We start from the raw sequence: 21,101 nt of genomic DNA, 5'->3' as shown, positions 1-21,101 counted from the left end.
CTCTCCAATTCTCCTCGCCTCTCTCTCTGTCTCCCTCCTCACATCGACTAAGCGGACGTCCATCCATCCCACTCCTCACCCTTTGGCGTCATCCCAACCATCTGCACTTCGAAGACACCATCTTTCTCTCCCTCGTCTTCAATTGCCTACATCTGTGGTCTTTGCTCCAGAACTCCAAAAAAGCCGTCCTGGCTCAGTCCGACTGCACCTTGTATTGCGCGCTTCTGGTTCGCTTCCTCTGCACGCCCCTGTCGTCGACACCGCGCGACTGACGCCCGTCGCTCCATCTTTCGCCACCACGCCTGCCGCCACTGTGAACCGTCAGCGCACCATCCCCGGATTGAAAGACGGCACCATCTCCCGACATATCCCTGCATGCGGCTATAACTCGTCTTCACCTTTGTTCCGGTGCATCGCTTTCATCTTTCGCGCACACGTGCTGCCACTTGCGTCTAGACTTTCTAGTCGAGCTTTCCTCCTAGAGCCGTCACCACTCGAACCTACGAGCAGACAGGCCACCTATTCTCCGATATAATCGCCCATCTAGGTTGCCAAAGCACATACAAGAACCAAGCTTGCTGACGTGCCAACTGGAGCAACCGCCAACATGGGACGCAAAAAGATCAAGATCCAGCCCATCAAGGAGGACCGCAACCGATCCGTCACCTATCTCAAGCGCAAGGCGGGCCTCTTCAAAAAGGCGCACGAGCTTGCCGTCCTCACCGATTCACAGGTAGCCGTGATCGTGTTTGGCCACAATGGCAAGCTGGCCGAGTTCTGTTCGACCGATATCGATCTGCTCCTGCTGCGCTACACCGAGTACGACGGTGCAGCCGAGAGGAAGGGCCCACAGCACTATTTCAACCTAGACAAGGATTCGGACGACAATGATGATAACGACGACAACGACAACGACGGTCCCGACAGCGGCGACGGGCCCGACGACAGCTTTGCCAGCCAGAGCGGCGCCAACGGTAGCACAGGAGCAAGAGGCAGCTCCAGCAGCGCCGGCAACTCGAGATCCACTCCTCGCACCAGTGGCGTCAAGAGAAAGGCAGAACCCGCGTCTCCACCCCGCACCAATCGCGCGAACGGCGTCAATCCTGCATCCGCCAACCTGGACCAGAGCGCTTTCGGCGCAGCCAACCCGCTGATGGGCGCCTCTGCCACCGCCAAGCAGACCGTCAACGCAGCCATCCGTCAGAAGAGCCAGAGCCGATCGGGTGGCCATCCGGCCGCGCCGGGCCAGCTGACGGGCACGCACACCTTCGATCCCTTCTCCTTTGGTCAACCCTTTGTACCCACAGCGGGCATTGCGCAGGGCCTGCCTGGTGCTGGCTTTGGTGGCACGCTGCAGCTTCCGAGTCAACCCAGCTCGAGCGGCGCCTCTTCGACCAACCTGACGCGAGCGCAGACCATCGCCAACATGTCGATAGCCATGCCGAGCAACGAGCGCCTGCCGATCTTTGTGCAACCCGCGACGCCTGGGTTTGGCTTGACACCCGGCGGAACCGTGACCACGCCAGGCGGACGACGCTTCAGCTTCTCGGACGTCCTGACGCGCGGAACGTCGGCGACTGCGTTGCAGCGGCCAGTGACGGCTAACTCGCTGTTGGCATCCACCAACTTCCAGCCCATGGATGCGTTCAGTTTTGCCGCCACGCCCACAGCTGCGGCGCACTTTGCTTCCATCTCGCCCAGCGTTACGCCGCAGCCGCCAGATGCTTCGCTGTCCGCCAGCAATGCCGATGCGGCCAGTCGCATGGATCCGTCACCGACGCCGTTTTCAGATCCTCGTTCCAACGCGCACCTCATGACGCGGCCAGCTTCGACAGGCATGCCACCCTCAGGTAACAACAGCTTCAACGATCTCGGCTTCGGTCAGCCAGCAGGCTCTACTCTCGCCCTCGGGCCCAACGCCGATCTGCACACGAATTCGCCCGCCAACATCTCGCGCCCCTTTACGGCCTGCGCTAATCTGGACGCACCGAGCACGTCGGCGCATCTCGCCCCACCCGATGCTTTTTCGGGCTCGCTCGGCGCACAAGGACTGCATGCTAGCTCGGCTTCGCCCATGCCTCATGCGGCGTCGGTGATGCCTGGTGCTCCGGCGATCATGTCGAGCTCCTACGGCGCCAGTCCGTACGCAACGGCAGCAGCCGAGCTCAAGCCATCCATGACGCCTTTGAGCTCAGCAACACCGGAGCTCATCCAACCCATCGTGCATGCAGCCTCGGCGGCGGTTCCGATCGCCCGTGCCTCGACGGCATCCATGTCGACCGACGAAGAGACGCCGCCGAGCACCAGGGTGGCTGCACCCTTGGACGGAGGCAAGATGGGTGCCGGTGGCGCTTGGCTCACGTCCAACTCGACGATGGTACAGAAGCCGGGTGCAGGTGCGTCGGGACAGGCCACACTCGTGCAGCCGGTGCCGATCAACCCCATCCAGTCGCTCGGCTCGGTGCCGTTTGACCTCAACTTTGCTGCCAACCCACCGACAGGACTTTAGAGGAAACCTCGTCACTACCGCTCCATCAAACACATTAAACTGTATTTCTACATGTTCCCCTCCCTCCCATATCGCACAATCACGCATCACCCCATCGCAACAGGCACACAAGGCTCACGGACCTCGACGGAACCGCACCATTCACGCATATGCGACCGTCGTTGGCGGGAAAAAAAGGACAGACGGACCGATCGCACTGGCTCCGCCCTGACTGTAACGATAGTTTAGAATCGCGAAACCCTGGTTAACTCTAATCGTAAAGCAGACATCATGTGGGTTTGCGTTTGAGCCCAAGGTGCCTTGTGCCTTACACGTGAGGAGGGCAGCCTCGAAGGGTGGGGAAGCGGAGAGAGAGCATGTGGAGTTGCTGCGGAGAGGTGTGAGGGGGCAAAGCGGACGCGACAGCGACGTGCCACTTCCGAAATTCCGCACAGCTGCCACGATGGCCAACGCAGCTCTCGCGCGCACGGGCTCAGCCAGCAGGCGCGCGACAAAGGCTTCCAACTTCAGCACGTCCCCCCGCAACTTGGCTTTCCTTCATACCATACTCCTGTTTGCTTCCGGCTCGCAAACGATTGGGGCTAGAATACGCCACGCCGTTTCGCAGTTCGACCATCACGCAACGAAAGCAGCACCCGACCGCGGCCGACACACTGTCCTTACGACTTGGACCCGTTATCAGCAATCCGCTCTCGCCTTCCCCCGGCCTTCTGCGAGCATCGCATCAATCGCCCTAGAGGCCACCCTCACCATCGGCTGCGACTGCCATTTACCTTCAAAAGTGCTGCTCTGCGGGGCGCGCCAGAATCTACACCATGTCGCCGCGACGTGCGGGCGGAGCGCGGCAGCTGCTAGCGCTCCTCTCGGCATCGATAGCATGCTTGCTCGTCCTCCTCCCCTCTTTCGCCGCAGCGGCAGACCCAGGCGTAAGCGTCTCGCGCTTCGCCCATCTACCGTCCAAAATCTCCTACTTTGACGATAGCACCGTCGCGCTCTACCACGACGCTACGCAGGGAATCGTCTTCCGCTCTGAAGATGAGGGCAAGTCGTGGTCGCCAGTCTCGGGCTCGTCCAAGGGCAAGGCTGCCATGCTTGTGCCTCACCCTTTCGACAAGAAGCAGGCCTTCATCCTCTCGCGCGAAACCACGCACTGGCGCTCCATAGACCGCGGCAAGACATGGCAGGAGTTCCTCACGCCCGAACCGCCCGCCACGCGCGCAGGCGCTCCCATGGAGTTCCACGCAGACGAAAAGCACTGGGACTGGATCATCTTTACGGGCAAGAAATGCTCCATGTGGACGCCATGGGGCGGCAGGATTTGCCACGACGAAGCCTACTACACCACAAACGCCTTCGCCACCAATCCGGCCCCCTTGCTCGAGTTCGTCATGCACTGCAACTGGGCCAAGACGACGCCCGAGATGGAAACAAGCCCAGACGCCATGAGCCGCATCTTCTGCATCGCCTGGGAGGATGCCAAGGAAGAGCGACGCGCGCCCGCCTCCGGCGCCACCAGGCTCTTCCAGTCCGACGACTTCTTCAAGTCCAGAAAGATGGTCGAGCTCGACATGGGCCGCAACGCCAAGCACTTTGCAGGCCTCGGTCCCTCCAAGCGCTTCCTCGTCACCGCCCTGCGCGACTCGCAGGGTAGCTCGTCCAAGGCCGGCACCGAGATGGCGCTCTTTGTCACACGTGACGGCGTCAAGTGGGAAAAGGCGCGCTTCCCGCACGGTTCGGAGCTCAGAGAGAATGCATACACCGTCGTCGACAGCACCTCGCACTCGATCATGATCGACGTCGTCGACTCTATCTACGACAACACCGGCGTTCTTTTCACCAGCGACAGCACCGGCACCGAGTTTGTAGAGAGCCTCCGCGGCACAAGGAGGACGCCCCAGGGCCTCGTCGACTTCGAGCATCTCGTCAAGATCGACGGCGTCGGAATTGCCAACGTGCAGGAGGACGCAGACACCGCCGTCCGCTCCGTCATCACTTTTGACGATGGCAGCAGCTGGCAGACGCTCAAACCACCCACCGAAGACGACAAGGGCAAGCGCATCGACTGCGACCCGAGCGACACCAAAAACTGCGCCCTCCACCTCTGGTCGGTCTCGGGCAAGACCAACGTCGGAAAGCTCTACTCGTCGCTTGCGCCCGGCTTCGTCATGGGCGTCGGCACCATCGGCCGTGGCCTCAAGGATTACGACGAGTGCGACACCTTCCTCAGCACCGACGCCGGCAGGACGTGGAAGATGGTCTCGCGCGACGCACACAAGTACGAGTTTGGCGACCAGGGCTCGGTGCTCGTCATGGTCGACGACGAGGACGTCACCGACCACGTCTCGTACTCGACCAACTTTGGCAAGGACTGGCACAAGCTCAACCTCGGCGTCAAGATGCGCGCCAAGGTGCTCACCACCATCCCCGACAGCACCTCGCTCAAGTTCCTGCTCGTCGGCAGCCAGACGCGCAGCCAGGCGGGCAACCAGGATCGCAACGTCGCCGTCTTCCTCGACTTTGCCCACATGAAGAAGCGCAAGTGCGGCGAGGGCGACATGCAAAAGTGGTACGTCCAGGCGGCCGCCGAGGGCAGCTGCCTCATGGGCCACAAGCAGTGGTATAAGCGCAGAAAGCCCGACGCCGACTGCTTCATCCAGGACAAGTTCCACGATCCCGAGGGTAAGGAGGACCCGTGCCCCTGCACCGATGCCGACTACGAGTGCGACTTTGGCTTCAGCCGCGATGCGCGCGGCGAGTGTGTCGCCACGGGCAGCGAGCACATCCCGGCCGGCGCGTGTGCCAAGCCGGACGACACCTACCTCGGCTCGTCGGGCTATCGCAAGGTGCCCGGCAACACGTGCGACCCCAACAAGGGCATCCGCAAGGACGAAAAGACGCAAAAGTCGTGCAGCGGCAAGAACGCGCCCGAGGCTGGCAAGGTGCTGCACAAGTCGTTCACCTTCCCTTCGCTCGTCGTCGACAAGATGTACTTCCCCGAGTCGTCGAGCGTGCTCGTCCAGCTCGCCGACGGCTCGGTCTTCCACTCGCTCAACGACGGCTACTCGTGGAAGCAGCTCGTCAGCGACGGTCCGCCCGCGTCGGACGACGACCGCTTCCTCACCATGGCGCTGCACGCCTACGACAACACGCGCGGCTACCTCGTCACCGCCGGCCAGCGCGTCTACTACACCACCAACCAAGGCGCAAGCTGGAGCTGGTTCACGGCGCCGTTGCCGGCCAATGGGCTGGGCATCGCCATCCTCGACTTCCATCCGGACAGGTCCGACTGGCTCATCTGGACCGGCAGCCGCGACTGCACGTTTTCGGTGGGCAAGGAGTGCCATGCCGAGGCATGGTATTCGACCAACAACGGCAATGCGTGGGAGAAGCTCGAGACGTACGTGCGCACGTGCTCGTGGGCTCGCGACAAGAAGCTCAAGATGGACGCACGCACGATCTTCTGCGAGAGCTACCTGGACAAGCGCGGCAACCAGCGCGACTTTTCGGCCGCCAACAAGCTGCAGCTCGTCCGGGGCGACGAGTTCTACCGGCGCAAGGCTACGGTGTTCGAGGCGATTGTTGGGTTTGCGGTGTTTGAGCAGTATCTGGTGGTGGCCGAGTACGTGAGTACGACGTCGACGCCGACGCTGCGGCTGCAGGTTTCGCTCAACGGGCGCGAGTTTGCCGAGATCCATTTCCCGCCGGGGATGGAGCTGGGCACGCGCGCATATACCGTGCTGGACTCGGTGACGGATGCGATCTTTTTGCACTTTACCACGCATGCCGATGCGGGGAGCGAGTGGGGCACGCTGCTCAAGAGCAACTCGAACGGCACGTTCTACGCGCAGACGCTCGACTTTGTCAACCGCAACGACAAGGGCTTTGTCGACTTCGAGAAGATGCTCGGGCTGGATGGCGTGGCGCTCGTGAATGTGGTGAGCAATCCGGACGACGCGTCCGTGTCCAAGCAGAAGGATCTCGTAACGCGCATCACGCACAATGACGGCGGACGATGGAAGCCGCTCGTGCCGCCGAGTCGCGACGTGTACGGCCAGCCGTACGAGTGTCACTCGGTCGGGTGCGATTTGCATCTGCACGGGTTTACCGAGCGCGACGATCCGCGCGACACGTACAGCAGCCCTTCGGCGGTGGGGCTGATGATGGGCGTGGGCAGTGTGGGGCGCAAGCTGGCGCCGTACCGCGACTCGGACACCTTCCTCACGCGCGACGGCGGCTTTACGTGGGAGGAGGTGCACAAGGACGCGCACAAGTGGGAATTCGGCGACCAGGGCTCGATCATCGTGCTGGTCAACGACGAGCAAGCCACAGACACGGTGCTCTACTCGCTCAACGAGGGTGTGACCTGGGAGTCGTATGCGTTTGGCGGAAAGATGCGCATCTCACAGATCCTCACGGTCCCCGAGGACACACACCGGCGGTTTATCCTGCTTGGCACGCCGAGTGGGTCGGCGACCAAGAGTGTGGCGATCTTTCTGGACTTTTCGGCGCTCGAGTCGCGCAAGTGCGTGCTCAACGTCGCGAAGCCCGAGTCGGATGACTTTGAGCTGTGGTCGCCGAGCGAGGAGCGTGCGGAGCAGTGCCTTTTCGGACGCCAGACGTACTACTACCGACGCAAGCGACGGGCGGACTGCTATGTGGGCGAAAAGATCGTCCAGCCGCATTCGGTGAGTCGCAACTGCACGTGCAGCGAGGCGGATTTCGAGTGCGAGTTCAACCACTACCGCGATGCGAGTGGACGGTGCGTGCTGTATCCGGGCGTGGCACCTCTGGCTACCGACGAGGTGGGACAGTGCTGGGCGGAGGATTCGGACGGATACTGGTACGAACGAACCAACGTTCGCAAGGTACCCTACTCGTCGTGCAGCGGGGGTAAGCGACCGGATCGAGGAACGGCCCATGTGTGTGCGAACAATCTTGCCGGGCACGGGTTCTTTTGGTGGGCCACGGTGATTCTGTGTCCATTTGGGCTGGCAGGATTGGTGGGGTATTGGTGGGCCAAGAAGCAGGCGTCGGCGGGAGTGGGAGGGGGAAGGATTCGGCTGCCGGATGGTTCGAATCGGCTGTATGCGCCCGACTCGGAGCTGGTACAGAATCTGGCGTCGGTGCCGAGGTTTGTGGTGGGCGCGGTGAGTGCGGCGCTGGCAAGGGCGCGCGAGGTGGTGTCGGAGCGCGTGCCGTTTGTGCGCAACCGTCTGGCAAGAAGGCGTGGCGCGTATGGTGGATACCGCCACCTGTCGACCGACGAGGATGCGGCGATCCTGCGCGACTACGAGGAGGACGAGCTGGATCGATGAGTTATTCTTCGAGCACACAGCGTCCAGTAAGCTCCAAATGGAATGTTCAGCTCAAAACTCCCCCACTTGCCCGCTAGCTTTCGAAGGGAGAGGGTTTGTTTGATTCACACGCATCCTTGGATGGCAAGTCGCGCAGTCTTGTTGGGTCGGGTATGCGGGGATCTGCGCTTCGGGAAGATGATGGTTTGGCGCCTGGGCTATTTTTAGCCCTGTCAAACGCGGACCCCAGCTGCATCTGGTGGCAAGCTAGATTGCCAAAAATACGCGCCTCTTTCACTCGTCCCGCACACGCATGTCTCGCCCCTGCGACGTGAGTTTGGGCGGGGTGTAGTTTCATCGGGCACCAAAGTAGTATCGGGGGGCAGAGGGGGGGGGGGGGGGGTTGAAAGGCGGGGTGCATGCTGACGCCATCCCACATCCTGAGTGGGACGATGGAGGGTTAGACCCTGGGGAGGAGAAGGCGATATCAACGGGAAACCGAATTGTTGTTTCAAGTTGTCGATCCCTTCGAGTCCCATTCGGTGGTGAGAGGGGTCGGTCGATCATCTTCGCTTGCACACACGTCGGCTCACCAAAAGGTCTGGACGTCGCCCAGATGCCGACGACGGGCAAGGCTATCGTCATCGACACGACGTCATGCAGCTAGGCCGCTCACAAAGTGGCCGGTGCAAAAGCAACGCATCGGTGTTGGCGGAGCTGCTCGAGGGCTCCCGATGGCAGCCTGATCCGATCCTTTGGCAGGCAAAACGTCGGTGGCGTGCCGAGTGTGCGCCATGCAGCTGCACGATGGCGAGAGGGTGCGGGTCTTAGTCACAACGCGGCTGGCGTTGCTCGCTGCACACACCTTATGGCTCGAGATCCAAATCGCAACCAGAAGGTGGATGCCGAATGAATTTGTGGCAAGTTTGACAGACGATCCGCCTTTCAACAGCAAGGCTCGGTCTGAGCCTGAAAGAAGGGCCCATGCCTCCACTTTTTTTGGTTTTGCGACTTTCTTCCCTTTTCCGGTGGGGCGGGGCAGAAATGAGTCAAAGACGTGGAATGACGCGTTGCAGAGCGGGCGTGGGCCCAACAGGCGTCGATGATGCATGCGTGCATCTACGCAGCTGTCACATCCCACACCCCACCGCACGCACACGCTTCTTCTCGAGATGCGACGTGCCCATCACCGTTTCACACTCGTCTACCGCCCGCCACGCCCGTGGATGCCATTTCTGGCTACTTTCGGCAGATCCGCTGCAGCCTCGCTCTCGTCATCGCACGGCATTCCATCCCTCACCTCTTTCACCTCCGCCGTCCGCCCGCCCAACAGCGCAAAATTACGCACGCACCAACGCAGCCACTCGGCCTCGACCGACCGACTGACTCAGGCTGGACTCGCGCCTACGTATATAGATCTCAGCCATCTCCATCCACCATCCCATCTTCTTCCCTAACTACCACATACCAGATTTCGTTGATACCAGCTCGAGAACAGATACCCTACCACTATCTGTCCGCGTCTAATCACATACCAGAAACCTCCTTTTCGTATTGCACACCTGTCTTGGTTCACTGCGATACTCCCTCCGCTCATCCGAGTACCACTACCACCAATCTACGCCTCTCCTGACGCACGCGAAAGAACAGGCACACGCCGCGTTCAGCTCAGATCAATCAACCTCACCACCTGAACAGATCATCCACCATGTCGACCGTCCCTACCGCCGTCAGCCAGGTGTCTGAAAACCCCTCGGCCAACGCTGTCACCTCGGCCGTCTCGGCCCACCAGAAGAACGCCGATGTCGACCGCAAGATGCGCTTCTTCGGCGTCATCCAGGCCTTCCGCGAGGGCCGCTACCCCGACAACAAGCAGATCGACGACACGCTCAAGTACACGCTCGCCAACAGCCCCGTCGAGACCTCCAAGCTCTCGCCCGACGGCAAGAAGCTCATCCAGGACGTCCGCGAGCTCATCGAGACCGCCCGCCAGATGGTCGTCAACAAGAACGGCGAGGAGGAGTTCCAGAACTTCCTCTACGCCACCCGCAAGGCCAACGTCGCCGGCAACATCAACGTAAAGGCGCCCATCACCGCCGAAGACGCAAAGAAGGACCGCGAGACCGCCGGCGAGGCCTTCCGCACCCTCCTCACCCTCTTCCTCCGCAACGGCGAGCTCCGCAAGATCGTCCAGGACTTTGGCTACATCGGCCGCGACATGTTTGCCGACGGCGCCGCCAAGGCCGCCGAGGTCGCACGCCCCGACGAGGACCGCCTCGCCGCCGTCGACCAGCCCGCGCCCGACAACGAGTTCCACGACGACATCCCCGAGTACCTCAAGAAGAAGGACCAGGCCAAGGCAGACGCCCAGAACAAGGCCGACCAGGCCAAGCAGGAGGGCGCCGCCCACGCCCAGGACGTCGCCGACGCCGTCGACCCCAACGCCAGCAAGGAGAAGAACCAGGCCGCCGTCGCCGAGGTCGCCAAGCAGAAGGCGCAGCTCCTCTCGGACAAGATCCCCCAGAAGCACAAGGACCTCGCCAAGGAGCACAAGGACAAGGCCACCGAGTATCTCCAGGAGAAGTTCCCCAAGGAGCGTCGCGACCAGTTCTTCTACCGCCTCAAGAAGGTCGTCGTCGAGTGCCAGCGCCACAAGGACTACCAGGACGCCATGGAATACTTCCTCACCTTCTTCGAGCAGTACAAGGGACACGCCTCGCACGTCGTCAACCAGTCCACCGAGAGCGCCAAGAACGTGCGCTCCGAGGGCAACGTCGCCACCGCCGAGACCACCTTCCGCCGCCTCATCGAGCGCTTCGCCAACGGCGCGCCCACCCAGTCCATCATCGACGCCGTCGACCAGCTCTACACCGACGCCAACAACGACCCCGAGCTCAAGGGCTGGTTCACCAAGCTCAACACCTACGTCCGCAAGTGCCTCCAGGAGCCCGGCTTCATCATGAAGGACGAGGCCAACACGCAGGCGCGCCAGCTGCGCGACTCCGGCAAGAAGTTCTTTGTCGCCGCCGAGGGCCGCTCCGAGGGCAAGTACAAGCCGCACGCCGACGCGCTCTTCCGCGAGATCACCTACTTTGGCAAGTCGATGCACAGCGACCCGCTCAACCGCAAGCTGAGCGCCAACGTGCAGCAGATCACCAAGGACCTCTTCCTCAACTCCGAGGGCGGCCTCACCTTCAAGCCGCACCTCTGGAGCGACATCCGCGACCCCATCCTGCCCGAGCTGCTCAGCCACGTCGGCCTCGTGCCGCTGCCGCGCATCGAGTACACGGACAAGCAGGTGGACCTCGTCATCGAGAACCTCGCCATCGACCTGCTCAACATCCTCCCCTCGCAGGTCGAGATGGACATCCGCAACCACTTTAAGCTCTCGCAGTTTGACAAGCTCGGCGACAGGCACCAGCACTCGTTCAAGCTCACGCTGCACCAGATCCAGACCGACATGCGCGACGTCCACTTCTTCTTCAACAAGAAGATGGGCTTCCCCAAGCTCCACGAGCGCGGCACCGCCGACGTCTTCCTCGGCGGCAAGGGCTTGACGGTCACGGTGCACCTCGAGGCCGAGAACGCGCCGCGCGGCAAGAAGAGCCGCCACATCTTTACGGTCAAGCAGGTGGTGGCCAAGGTGGACAAGCTCAAGTTTGCCATCCGCGACTCGAAGCACGACACGCTCATCAAGATCCTGCGCCCGCTCGCCACGGGCATCATCAAGAAGCAGATCTCCAAGGCGGCCGAGCAGGGCATCCGCGATGCGCTCGAGGACCTCGACCGCCAGCTGGTGGAGCTGCGCGACCGCATCGAGCGCAACAAGGCCATCGAGGGCAAGGGCGTCACCGACGCCTTCAAGGAGACTTTTGCCAAGAACGACGAGACCGAGTCCAAGAAGAGCGACGGCACCTTCAAGCTCGCCACGTCGAAGCGCAACTCGATCCTGCCCAACCTCGGCCACCCCGACGGCTGGATCCAGAAGGTGGACGAGCGCGACGCCGCCGCCAAGTCCAAGGCGGTGCCCGCCGGCGGTGTCGGTGCGAGCAAGGAGTGGTACTCGCCCGCGTTCACGATTGTGCAGCCGGGCCAGAAGGACCCTCGCAACACGGAGTCGGCCAAGTCGCAGAACCTCGGCCCCTCGCCCAACAACCCGGGTGAGCGCGCCAGCACGTCGGGTGCCGCCGCCGCTGGTGTTGCCGGTGTCGGTGCGGCTGGTGCTGCTGGCCTTGCCGGTGCTGCGGGTGCTGCTGGTGTTGGCGCTGGCAGCGTTTCGGCTGCTGCTGCCCAGGGTGCGGGTCAGCCCGGCCAGACTGCCACTGCCTACTCGACGGCCAACGGCTCGCACGCCCCTGGCGCCATCGTTGCCGGTACGGGCGCCACGGCGATCCCCCACAGCAACGTCGGCACTGACGAGTCGCTGCTCGCCAAGGCGGCGCCGGCGATCAACGGTGCGGCACACACGACTGCCGAGCCTGCGCAGCCGGTGAACCCGGCCTACGAGCAGGGCCGCATCGGTTAAATTCCGCGCCAAGTACCAACGGAAAAGCCATGATACCGATGTGCGAAAGTATATACCCTCCGAGTCGGCTATCCCTTTCTCTTTGCTTCCCCCGTGTCTGTTGTGTGTTGCAAGCTCAGGCTGGCTGGCGCCTGGATGCCTGCGATGGGCCGTCGCTGCGGTTTGTTGTCCACTTGTGGTAGAGTGGGCGGCGGACGGGCGACGGTGCGTGCAGGTTTGATGGGCTGCGTAGCCTTTGAATTATGATTCCCGAAAACGAAGTCTTTATCCTGCCGAAACGGAAGCGAGAAAGTGTGTGTGTTTATGATTGGGAGCGATGGAGTGAAGAAATGTGTGATTGTGGTGGAGCTTGTTGGAGCTTGGGAGATGGGCTCAACGATTGCAACGGACGCTGACGGGGTTGGGAGGCTTGAGCGATTCGAGAGGGGGATGGCATTTGTGCGAGGTGGTGGTTTTGTTGTCTGGACGGGTTGCGACGGGCTTTGTGTATGCCGAGAATGGGTGAACCCAAGTATTTCGAGATGGATCACAAGGAGGTGCTGTTTTTATCAACGAGCGCTGGCTTGGGCGCGCAACGACCCAGGTTTCGGACACTGTCTGTGGAGCGTTCATGCCGTCTTTGTAGACAGGGCACACACGTGTCCCTCCTCGACACCGTCCAGTCCTTGCGGGAGAACTCTCCAACGTATCCGACATCAGTACGGATCATTGTGAGTCGCAGCCATACGTGCGATACCGAAGCTAGAATGTGTGTATCTGGAGTGGAAGCGGGGGAGCTTGACTGATGCAAGGCGATGACGAGAGCGATCATGGCGACCATCCGAATCTGCGCTGGCCGGATGTGCCAAGGAGCAGGATGCAACAGCTGTGCGATACACGACACAAGTGGTGCGGCGCAGGCAGAGGCACAAGCTGCAGTCGAGCATTCATGCAGGTGTGCTGGATCACAACCATACCGACGACGACGTTCTCGCCTCTACACACGCTCAAAACAGCCAGCCCCATCAATCGGCGGAAGGATGTCAAAATCCATCCTCGATTTCACCTCAAGTGCTTCTTAAACCAAGTTCAGTGCCAGCTGGAAGCTTACACGCAGCCTCTGCAGGTTTTCCAGCTGCATATGGCTCATGTATAGATACAGCCGCTTCCCAACGCACCCCTCTCCTATATGTCCAAGAGGCGGACGGATAAAAATGGGTGGCAGTCATCTGGATCTCACGCATGGTCTTTGTGTGAACCTTTGCGGTAGTCGTGCAGATTTGAACTGTTTTTTTCAATGTGACTTGATTGCTGATTTGTGCCGAGTGTGAGGGCTGAGCGAGTGAGATGGTGGTGTTGGTTTCGCTGAGGTTCAAAGCTTTGGCCGAGGGTTGGTTTCGGGCGCCAGCAGAAAGGACGCGTCGGGTCGGGAAGGAATGCCAGAAAAAAAAAGGGGCTGGAAAAATCGACCCGAAAAAACTTCTCCCTCGCTTCGGAATCGAGGCAGACTAGCTTGTGCGAAGATGATGCTGCGATGGTGACGGGCGACTGCTGTGCACGGACTGTGATGCAATGAATGCCTGTTTGGCGCAGAATGCATCGGAAGTGTATCAAAGAGAGAGAAGCTTCGGGTCGGATCCAGGCCGAGAGAGCGACAGCACAGCCCAAATTTTTCTTTTTCAAAAAAAAAGTCACAAACCGCGTTGCACCCTTTCTGGAGTCTTTTCGGGCGCGGCAGCAGCAGCTGCACAGCTGCACAGCTGCACGGCACGAGCGGCGTGCATCCCGCGAGAGGCTCGGCAGCTGCGCACGCACGTCCATGCCGAACCCCAACAGCAGCGCCGAACGAAGCCTGCTCTTGGCCTTCCCTCCCTCTCGTCCTTCTGCAACCAACACATATACCCAAAGGCGATCCAGCATCTTCTTGCATACCTCCATACAGCCATAGCCACCGCCGACCATGCCACGCTTGGGCTGAATCACCACCACCGCTGTCCGCCTCGATGGACGTCTTCCCAGCAGGATCCTCGAGCATGGCACAAGGTGCTGCCGCCCCAGCCCTCAGCAGGCAGGGGTCCGTCGCACGCACCAATGCCATCGCCATGCTCAAGCGAGCCGCATCACACCGCGAGATGAAGGCAAAGGCAGACACTTCCGCACTCCCACCCACACTCTCCTCACCCAACATCCCCACATCCGACGCTGCATCCCTCAAACCCACCGCCGCGCTCACCCACATCCACCCATCCCATGCTTTCGATCCAACGCCACAAGCCACCGCCGATACAACAGCGCCCCCCGCGATAGCCGCTCAGCTCCTGCCCGAACACTCCCCTCTCCTGGCCAACTCTGCCTCATCGCCCACACACACCGCCAACACCCTGCTCGCAGCACCCTCGCCCAACCCAGCCAGCGAATCAGCCTCGTCGCGCTCACGCTCACCCATGTTCCACGATCGGTCGGCGCAGAGACCCTTCAACCGCTCCCCGCTGCCGTCGCTCGAGCAGCTGCGCGCCCGCATCCTCCTCGAACGCGAGTCGGCCGGCCTCCAACGCAGCGCCACCACCAGCGCAGCAAGCCAGGCCGCCCGTGCCTACGCCCTCGAAAAGCTCCTCGGCAACAGCGGCACCGACGTCTTTTACGACCACACCCCCGACGGCACCCTCATCGGCCGCGGCGCCGCTACCCCCTCGCCCACCGCCATGGCGGGTTGCGACGCAGACTATGCCGACATGGCCTCCGACGACGAGTCGGCGCACGAGTCCGGCCTTCGACGCCAGTCCATACGCCAGTCCATCAAGAACCGTCCCATGCTGAGGAGAAGCCGCACCATCAACGGTCTCACCGCCATGGCAGAGGCTCAGAACAAGGCCGAGTTCGTCCAGGGCGTGTTTCTTGCGGTTCCCGGTCCGGCGTCCAACCGCATCTCGCGCATCCACCAGCGCCGAGTAGAACGCCAGAGCATGCTCCAGCGCGCCTCCACCAGCACAGGCCCGTCGGAGCCGGCCATCCCGGAACACAGCCCCAACGCAAACGAAGATGCGTCCACGCAGCCGACTGCCGCACCCGCGCTACAGCGCCAACCATCACAACGTCAGATTGCGCGGACAGAGATGATGCGCAAACTCAGCACGCGCGGACGCGGCACTGCTACCCCGACCAATGAGCCCTCGGCCGCAGCAGCCCAACCGGCGCCCACAGTGCAGCATCCCAGACTGCCACAGGTCATCACCGATTCGCCTGCCGTCGACGAGACCATCAGCCCCGTCGGCGTCGTCATCCGTCCTCCCTCTTCGCCAGTGCCTCCGCACATGTCCCACCTCGACCTGCTCGGCGCTGCCTCATCACCAGCCATCTTTCGCCAGAATCTCAGTCCTGCCAGCGCAGCCAATCCAGACATCCACACTGGCGCTGCCTCGTCTCACGCTGCCGACCTTGACTTGTCCGCATCGCCGACTCTCAAACCCTCGTCGTCCGCCGCATCCCTCGCGTCCAACTACGCTCACAGCACCGCCACCAACGCCACGGCCCACCACAACTACGAACGCAACCGGGAAAGCGCCATGGCCCTGCTCGAGAACGAGGACAACTTTGGCTTCGAGGCTTCGCCATCCTTTCCTTCTATCGGCACCGACCTCGCTCGGGCGCAGACGCCCATCGATCACACCCCAGCTGCAGAGCACACGAGCAACCTTAACGGCAATGGCGTAAATCGCATCCCGGACGCCAACGCATCCGAAAGCGAAGGCCTCACGCTCGACTTTGGCGATGCGAGGACAAAGCGCCGCGCCGGACTCGTCGGACTCGGCCTCGATTCGGTCGCGCCTGCACCTGCATCGCCACAAGTCCAGCAGTCAGGGCAGTCTTTGGCCTCATCTCACACGCAACCGGAGACAACCGCATCCGATCGCAACACAAAGGCACGCCAGTCTCTGGCAAAACTCAGCGTCAAGCCGTCACCGCAGGATCTGCTCTCGAGTCCCGCTTCCTACACCGACGACGAGCCGCTCGAAGACGAGGCCTTCTACAAGCTCTACTCTCCTGCAGCTGGCGTCTACGATGATGACGATGACGAAGACGAAGATAGGCATCACGCTTCCGCCACCCAGGCCACTGCGGACCCCCAACCATCACAAAGCGACAGAAACTCGCAAACTTCGGCTTCCGCACCCGTGCAAGGTCTCAGCCTCATTGCTTCTGGCGCTGCTGCGTCCGCAGATGCAGAGCTGCCCAACACCCCACCGCAGCGTCTGTTCTACCGCGGCAATGCAGCTGTGCCCTGCGATCCTTCGCCCGGCACCGAAACCGACTTTGGCGACGTCCGCCGCACGCCCTGGATGGGCTCGAGCCCGGGCGGATTCAACCTGCCGCTGCGGCTGTCCAAGTCGCTCATCTCGACCGCGCAGTCCGACTCGCCCGCGCCCGATCCGAGCCCCGTCATGCGCGGGCCTTTCCGGCGCGCGCGCGGCGACTGGCCCATGTCCGTCGCAAGCAGCGGCACCCATCCGGCCAGCAGAGAGAGCCTCGAGAGCCGCAGCGAGCCAGAAAGCCGCTTCCGATCGTCCGAAGAGGGCGGCGTGGTGGGCGGTGCGCCCGCCATCGGTTCGCCGCTCATCGAGCTGCCAGAGGACGAAGCGATGGGCAAGGAGAGCGGAGCCGATGAGCAGGCGTCCCAACCAGCCGCGCCCGAGTTCGAGCTGCTGTCACCCTCTTCGAGCTCAAAGCCGTCGGGGCGTGTCCAGGCGATGCTGGGCTCCAGCTTTGTCGCCGAGTACGGCGCCGAGCTCGAGTCCGAGTCGAGATCGCGCTCTTCCATCGGCGCAGACGACGACAACCAGCTCCAGGTGCCTGGCCGCGACAGGGCGGGCTCAACCAACACGCACAGCAACGTCTCGATCAACGACATGAGCGACGTCGACGGCGAAGTCGACGAGGCCTACCTCCAACGCGTCGACCGCATGGCCGACAAGCTCGGCAAGATCGCACGTGCCAAGCACCTGCATTCCAAGGACAGCGTCTCGCGCGCCGTCGTCGCCAACATCACCAACGCCGAGCGAGGAAAACCGATGGGAGGGAGCAGATTTACAGAGCAGCTGCCGAGCACGGCGCTCGGATCGCAACGCACCTCGGCGGATCTGTCGGCGCTTGCGGGCAACGAGAAGCTGCACCCCTTCCCCGGTCTCACCCAGGCGAGCCCGCTGCTCGGCCAGGAGGGGTTCAGCTCCAGGAACGGTTCGCCCCCGTCGACGAGTCGGGCAAACTCGCAGTGCAAGGGCACGCGGCCGGCGGCGGGCGACTCACCGACCTTGGCGACGGCGCACAAGGAGGATGCCGAGACCAACGGCAGGCAGATCGGGCTCTTTTCGTCGCTGCGTCGCAAAGCTTCGAGTCTGCGCAGGACGCCGTCGTCGGCCAAAGGCGTGGGCGGATTCCTGGCGCGCCGAGGGAAGAAGGACGAATCGCCAAAGATGCCCTCGGAAGCGTCGTTCATCTCGGCGCCCATCCTCACCACCGCTACGCCTGGACCGCCGCCCATGGCCACACAGCCCGTCGCAGTCGCAGTCCCGGACAAGGATGTCGAAACCAGCGCAGGCCAGGCCGATGCGGGTCGCGACGTGACATTCGAGCACCGCCTTTTTGGTCCGGATCAGTCGGGCGACAAGGCAGGCGCCGAGTTGCAGCGCAATGCATCCATCTCGTCGGTGGTGAGTGCGCGCATCCGCGCGGATCTGCAGGATGGCACAGCGGATGCGGATGCGCTGGTGGTGCCCGGTGCGCGCACGGGCGGCGGCTCGCTGGCTCCCAACACGGCGGCAGTGATCCACCGATACAGCCGCATGCTGTCGGGCGCCGCACCTCCGCAAGCGATTCCGGGCGCATCGCAGCAGGACCTGCAAGACCCGCCGCGCAAGCTGCTCGCCACCGACGCCGTGTTCCAGGTGATCAGCGCCACGACGATCAAGGACCGCTACCTGTTTCTGTTCAGCGACATGCTCGTCATCGCCAAGCCCGTCGCGGCGCCGGGTGCCGAGGCGGGCCAGACGCTGGGCAAGATGAAGGAGGCCGCCGTGCTGCCGTCGCTCTCGTGGCGGTTTGCGGTGAAGAACATCCTGGAGCTGCACCGGCTGCGCGTGAGCGTGACGAGCAACACGCGCACGGCGTCGGCCAAGACGCGTGCGCAGAATCCCGTGCTGTGGGGGTTCGTGTCGCACTTTAGCAAGGATCCGGACTCGGCGGTGCGCGCGCTCGTCGCCAAGACGGGACTCGAGCCGACGCCGGCGTCGATTGCGCAGCTGCTCTACCAGACGCCCGAGCTGGACCGGCAGGATCTGACGGCGTATCTGGGTCATGCGGCGCGGCGCGAGATCTTGAAGGCGTACGTGTCGCAGCATAGGCCGGTGGGCGTGTCGATCGAGTCGGCGCTGCGCAGTCTGCTGCTGGATCTGCGCTTCCCGCACGAGCTCGATGCGTTCGAGGCGCTGCTCGTGCACTTTGCCCAGAGCTGGACGCAGGCGAACGCGGCGATGATCAAGCCCAATTTCACGGCGCAGCTGGCGTCGGATCTGGTGTTTGCGATCATGGCGCTCAACGATGCGCTGCACACGGGCACGCAGGCGGGCGCGGCGTCGGTGACCTCGCCCAACTTCCCGCGGCCCGTGACGGTGGTCACACCGGCGCTGTTCAGTGCGCCGTGTCCCGAGCTGAGCAAGGCCGACTTTGTGAGTGTCTTTCGACAGCACGATCCGGAGCACGTGCTGTCGGACCGCACACTCAGCCGCATCTACCTCTCGATCAAGTCCGAGCCGCTCGTGCAGGCGCTTGACCGGTACGAGCCGCGCTTCACCATCCGCGTCAAGGGCGGGAAGCTCCCGACGCGGCTGACGTACGCGCAGCCAGCCGAGCCAGTGACGCTTGTCATCCCCGCGCCTGATCCCGACTTGGCTATTAGGCTGTATGCGCCGGATACGACGTTCGAGCCGCCGGTGCTGACGTTCGGTGCGTCGCGCGAGGCGAGCTTCACCATGTGGACCAAGAGTCTGGGTGCCAAGCAGGTGGTGTTTGTGCGGGCCGGACGCAATGCGCGCTTCTACGGGGGGACCGAGGTGGATGTCACGCATGCGGGCGCGGGCGCGGGTGGCGCGGATGTGGGGGTTGGGGAGGATTCACCGTTGCCGCGCAGCTTTAACGTGGCGGTGGAGCGGGCGTTTATGAAGCACAGTTTTACGCTCACGTCCGTGGGGGAGGCGGGTGCGACGAAGCGGTTTATGCTTAGCTTTGAGGATGGCGAGCGTGTTGCGCGCTGGACGCAGATGATTCGGGAGCAGGCGGCGGCGGCGGAGGCAGCAAGGACACGCGCGGGGACGGGCGGGGAGGGAGCTACACAGCGGGCTATGCAGGTAGCGTCGCTCGAAGTTCTGCGCGAGACGCTGATTGGGGTCGAGCCGAGGGCTGGACTGAGTCGGGCGGCGACGGTGACGGGGGTGGCGAAGCCGGGTATGGGCGAGTTGGGTCGTCTGGCACCTGTGGCGGGGKTGGATAGGACCACGTCGACGAGCCGCCACTACTATGCCTCGAGCGGCGTCGGGCGGCACGAGCGCGAGCTGCTGCTGGCTGCACCGCAGAAGCACACCAAGGGTTCGGCGTCGTTATCCCTCACACCCCTGGCAGTGGTGGGGGGTGGGATGGCAAGGAGCAATTCGGCGCGCTCGGCGTCGGCGAACTCGCCCCAGGGAACGGCGCAGCCATTGGCGCCACAGATTCATGTCGCCGAGCCAGCCGCTGAGCCGAGTGCACCCGAGCTGCAGGGTACCGCGATCGTGCGCATCGCCCGGCTCAACTCGCTGCTTCCCAGTGTGGTGCAGCACCATCTGCTCGACGGTCAACCGTAGGGGCTGCACCCTCTCAACTGTCAGCCGCAGTCGCGGCTCCAAATTCCACGATTCTCGGCGCTGTACAGCATCACGCGTCGCAGCGCCTTACAGCATGGTCAGCGGTAGGCGCGGATAGAGCACGAGATGCGCATGCTGTAGACGCAGATACAGCACGTTCCACACGCAGTAGGTGCATCGCAATCACACATGCAATGGGGTTCAAAAGTATGGCATGCGGATGGGGCTGGATCTGGGGGGGTGGTTCGATTTGCGTGTTGCGACGCAAAACCACACCACTGCACGTACGACTCGAGCTCGTGCAGATCAAGGTAGCGCAAGGCGTGGCGATCGAGCTGGAGGGTGAGGTTCGATCGTGCGCATCGCAAGGCTCAACTTGGCTGCTTTTCCCAGTTGGTGGTGCAGCATCATCTGCTCAATGGTCAGCAATAGTTGCAGCTCCAATTCTGCGTACACTTGCGAGCTTTGTACAGCACCATGTCGCCGGCGAGCAGTAGGCGCGGTTCGAGCACCAGTTTTCACACAGTAGGCGCACGCAATCACACATGCAATGGGGTTTCAAAAGTATGGCATGCCATGTGGCTGGATCTGGGGGGTGGTTCGATTGGCGTTTGCGACCCAACCACACACTTGTTGGTATTACTGCGATGCCTGGTGATGCAGGACGCTGGCGAAGCGGGCGACAGGCAGAGATGGTACGGAACGAATGTAATTGATGGTTGTTGTCTATCTACAGGATGTGCGTGCGTGTGCGAAGCTAAGTGAGACTGAGTGAACGAGCTAGTGAGGGAAGGGGTACGTGCATGGTACCCCTGAGTCGGGTGTATTGTGTGTATGCACGCCTCCAGGGCGTGCATGGTCTGAGCGAGCGCGTGCGTATGCAGGTACCGGCCCGAGCGAGCCGG

At 62.5% G+C, this 21,101-nt stretch overlaps 4 protein-coding genes across 4 annotated transcripts; all 4 read left to right on the top strand.

The window, feature by feature from the left end:
- Window positions 1-607: 607 nt before the first annotated feature.
- On the top strand, window positions 608-2,509 carry PAN0_017d5513 (uncharacterized protein; the record flags this gene model as incomplete). Its single annotated transcript, XM_014799087.1, has 1 exon — window positions 608-2,509. One exon carries the CDS (start codon window positions 608-610, stop codon window positions 2,507-2,509), a length of 1,902 nt encoding a protein of 633 aa, XP_014654573.1.
- Window positions 2,510-3,324: 815 nt separating this feature from the next.
- PAN0_017d5512 (signal sequence binding protein) lies at window positions 3,325-7,824 on the top strand (the record flags this gene model as incomplete). The annotated part of the gene is made up of 1 exon (XM_014799086.1): window positions 3,325-7,824. One exon carries the CDS (start codon window positions 3,325-3,327, stop codon window positions 7,822-7,824), a length of 4,500 nt encoding a protein of 1,499 aa, XP_014654572.1.
- Window positions 7,825-9,511: 1,687 nt separating this feature from the next.
- PAN0_017d5511 (uncharacterized protein) lies at window positions 9,512-12,328 on the top strand (the record flags this gene model as incomplete). The annotated part of the gene is made up of 1 exon (XM_014799085.1): window positions 9,512-12,328. The coding sequence occupies one exon, from the start codon at window positions 9,512-9,514 to the stop codon at window positions 12,326-12,328; it is 2,817 nt and encodes a 938-aa protein (XP_014654571.1).
- Window positions 12,329-14,310: 1,982 nt separating this feature from the next.
- On the top strand, window positions 14,311-20,196 carry PAN0_017d5510 (uncharacterized protein; the record flags this gene model as incomplete). The annotated part of the gene is made up of 1 exon (XM_014799084.1): window positions 14,311-20,196. The coding sequence occupies one exon, from the start codon at window positions 14,311-14,313 to the stop codon at window positions 20,194-20,196; it is 5,886 nt and encodes a 1,961-aa protein (XP_014654570.1).
- Window positions 20,197-21,101: the final 905 nt, after the last annotated feature.

Source organism: Moesziomyces antarcticus (genome assembly GCF_000747765.1).
Source record: "Moesziomyces antarcticus DNA, scaffold: scaffold_v10017, strain JCM 10317, whole genome shotgun sequence".
NCBI lineage: Eukaryota > Fungi > Basidiomycota > Ustilaginomycetes > Ustilaginales > Ustilaginaceae > Moesziomyces > Moesziomyces antarcticus.
This window is presented reverse-complemented; position numbering and strand designations above follow the sequence as displayed.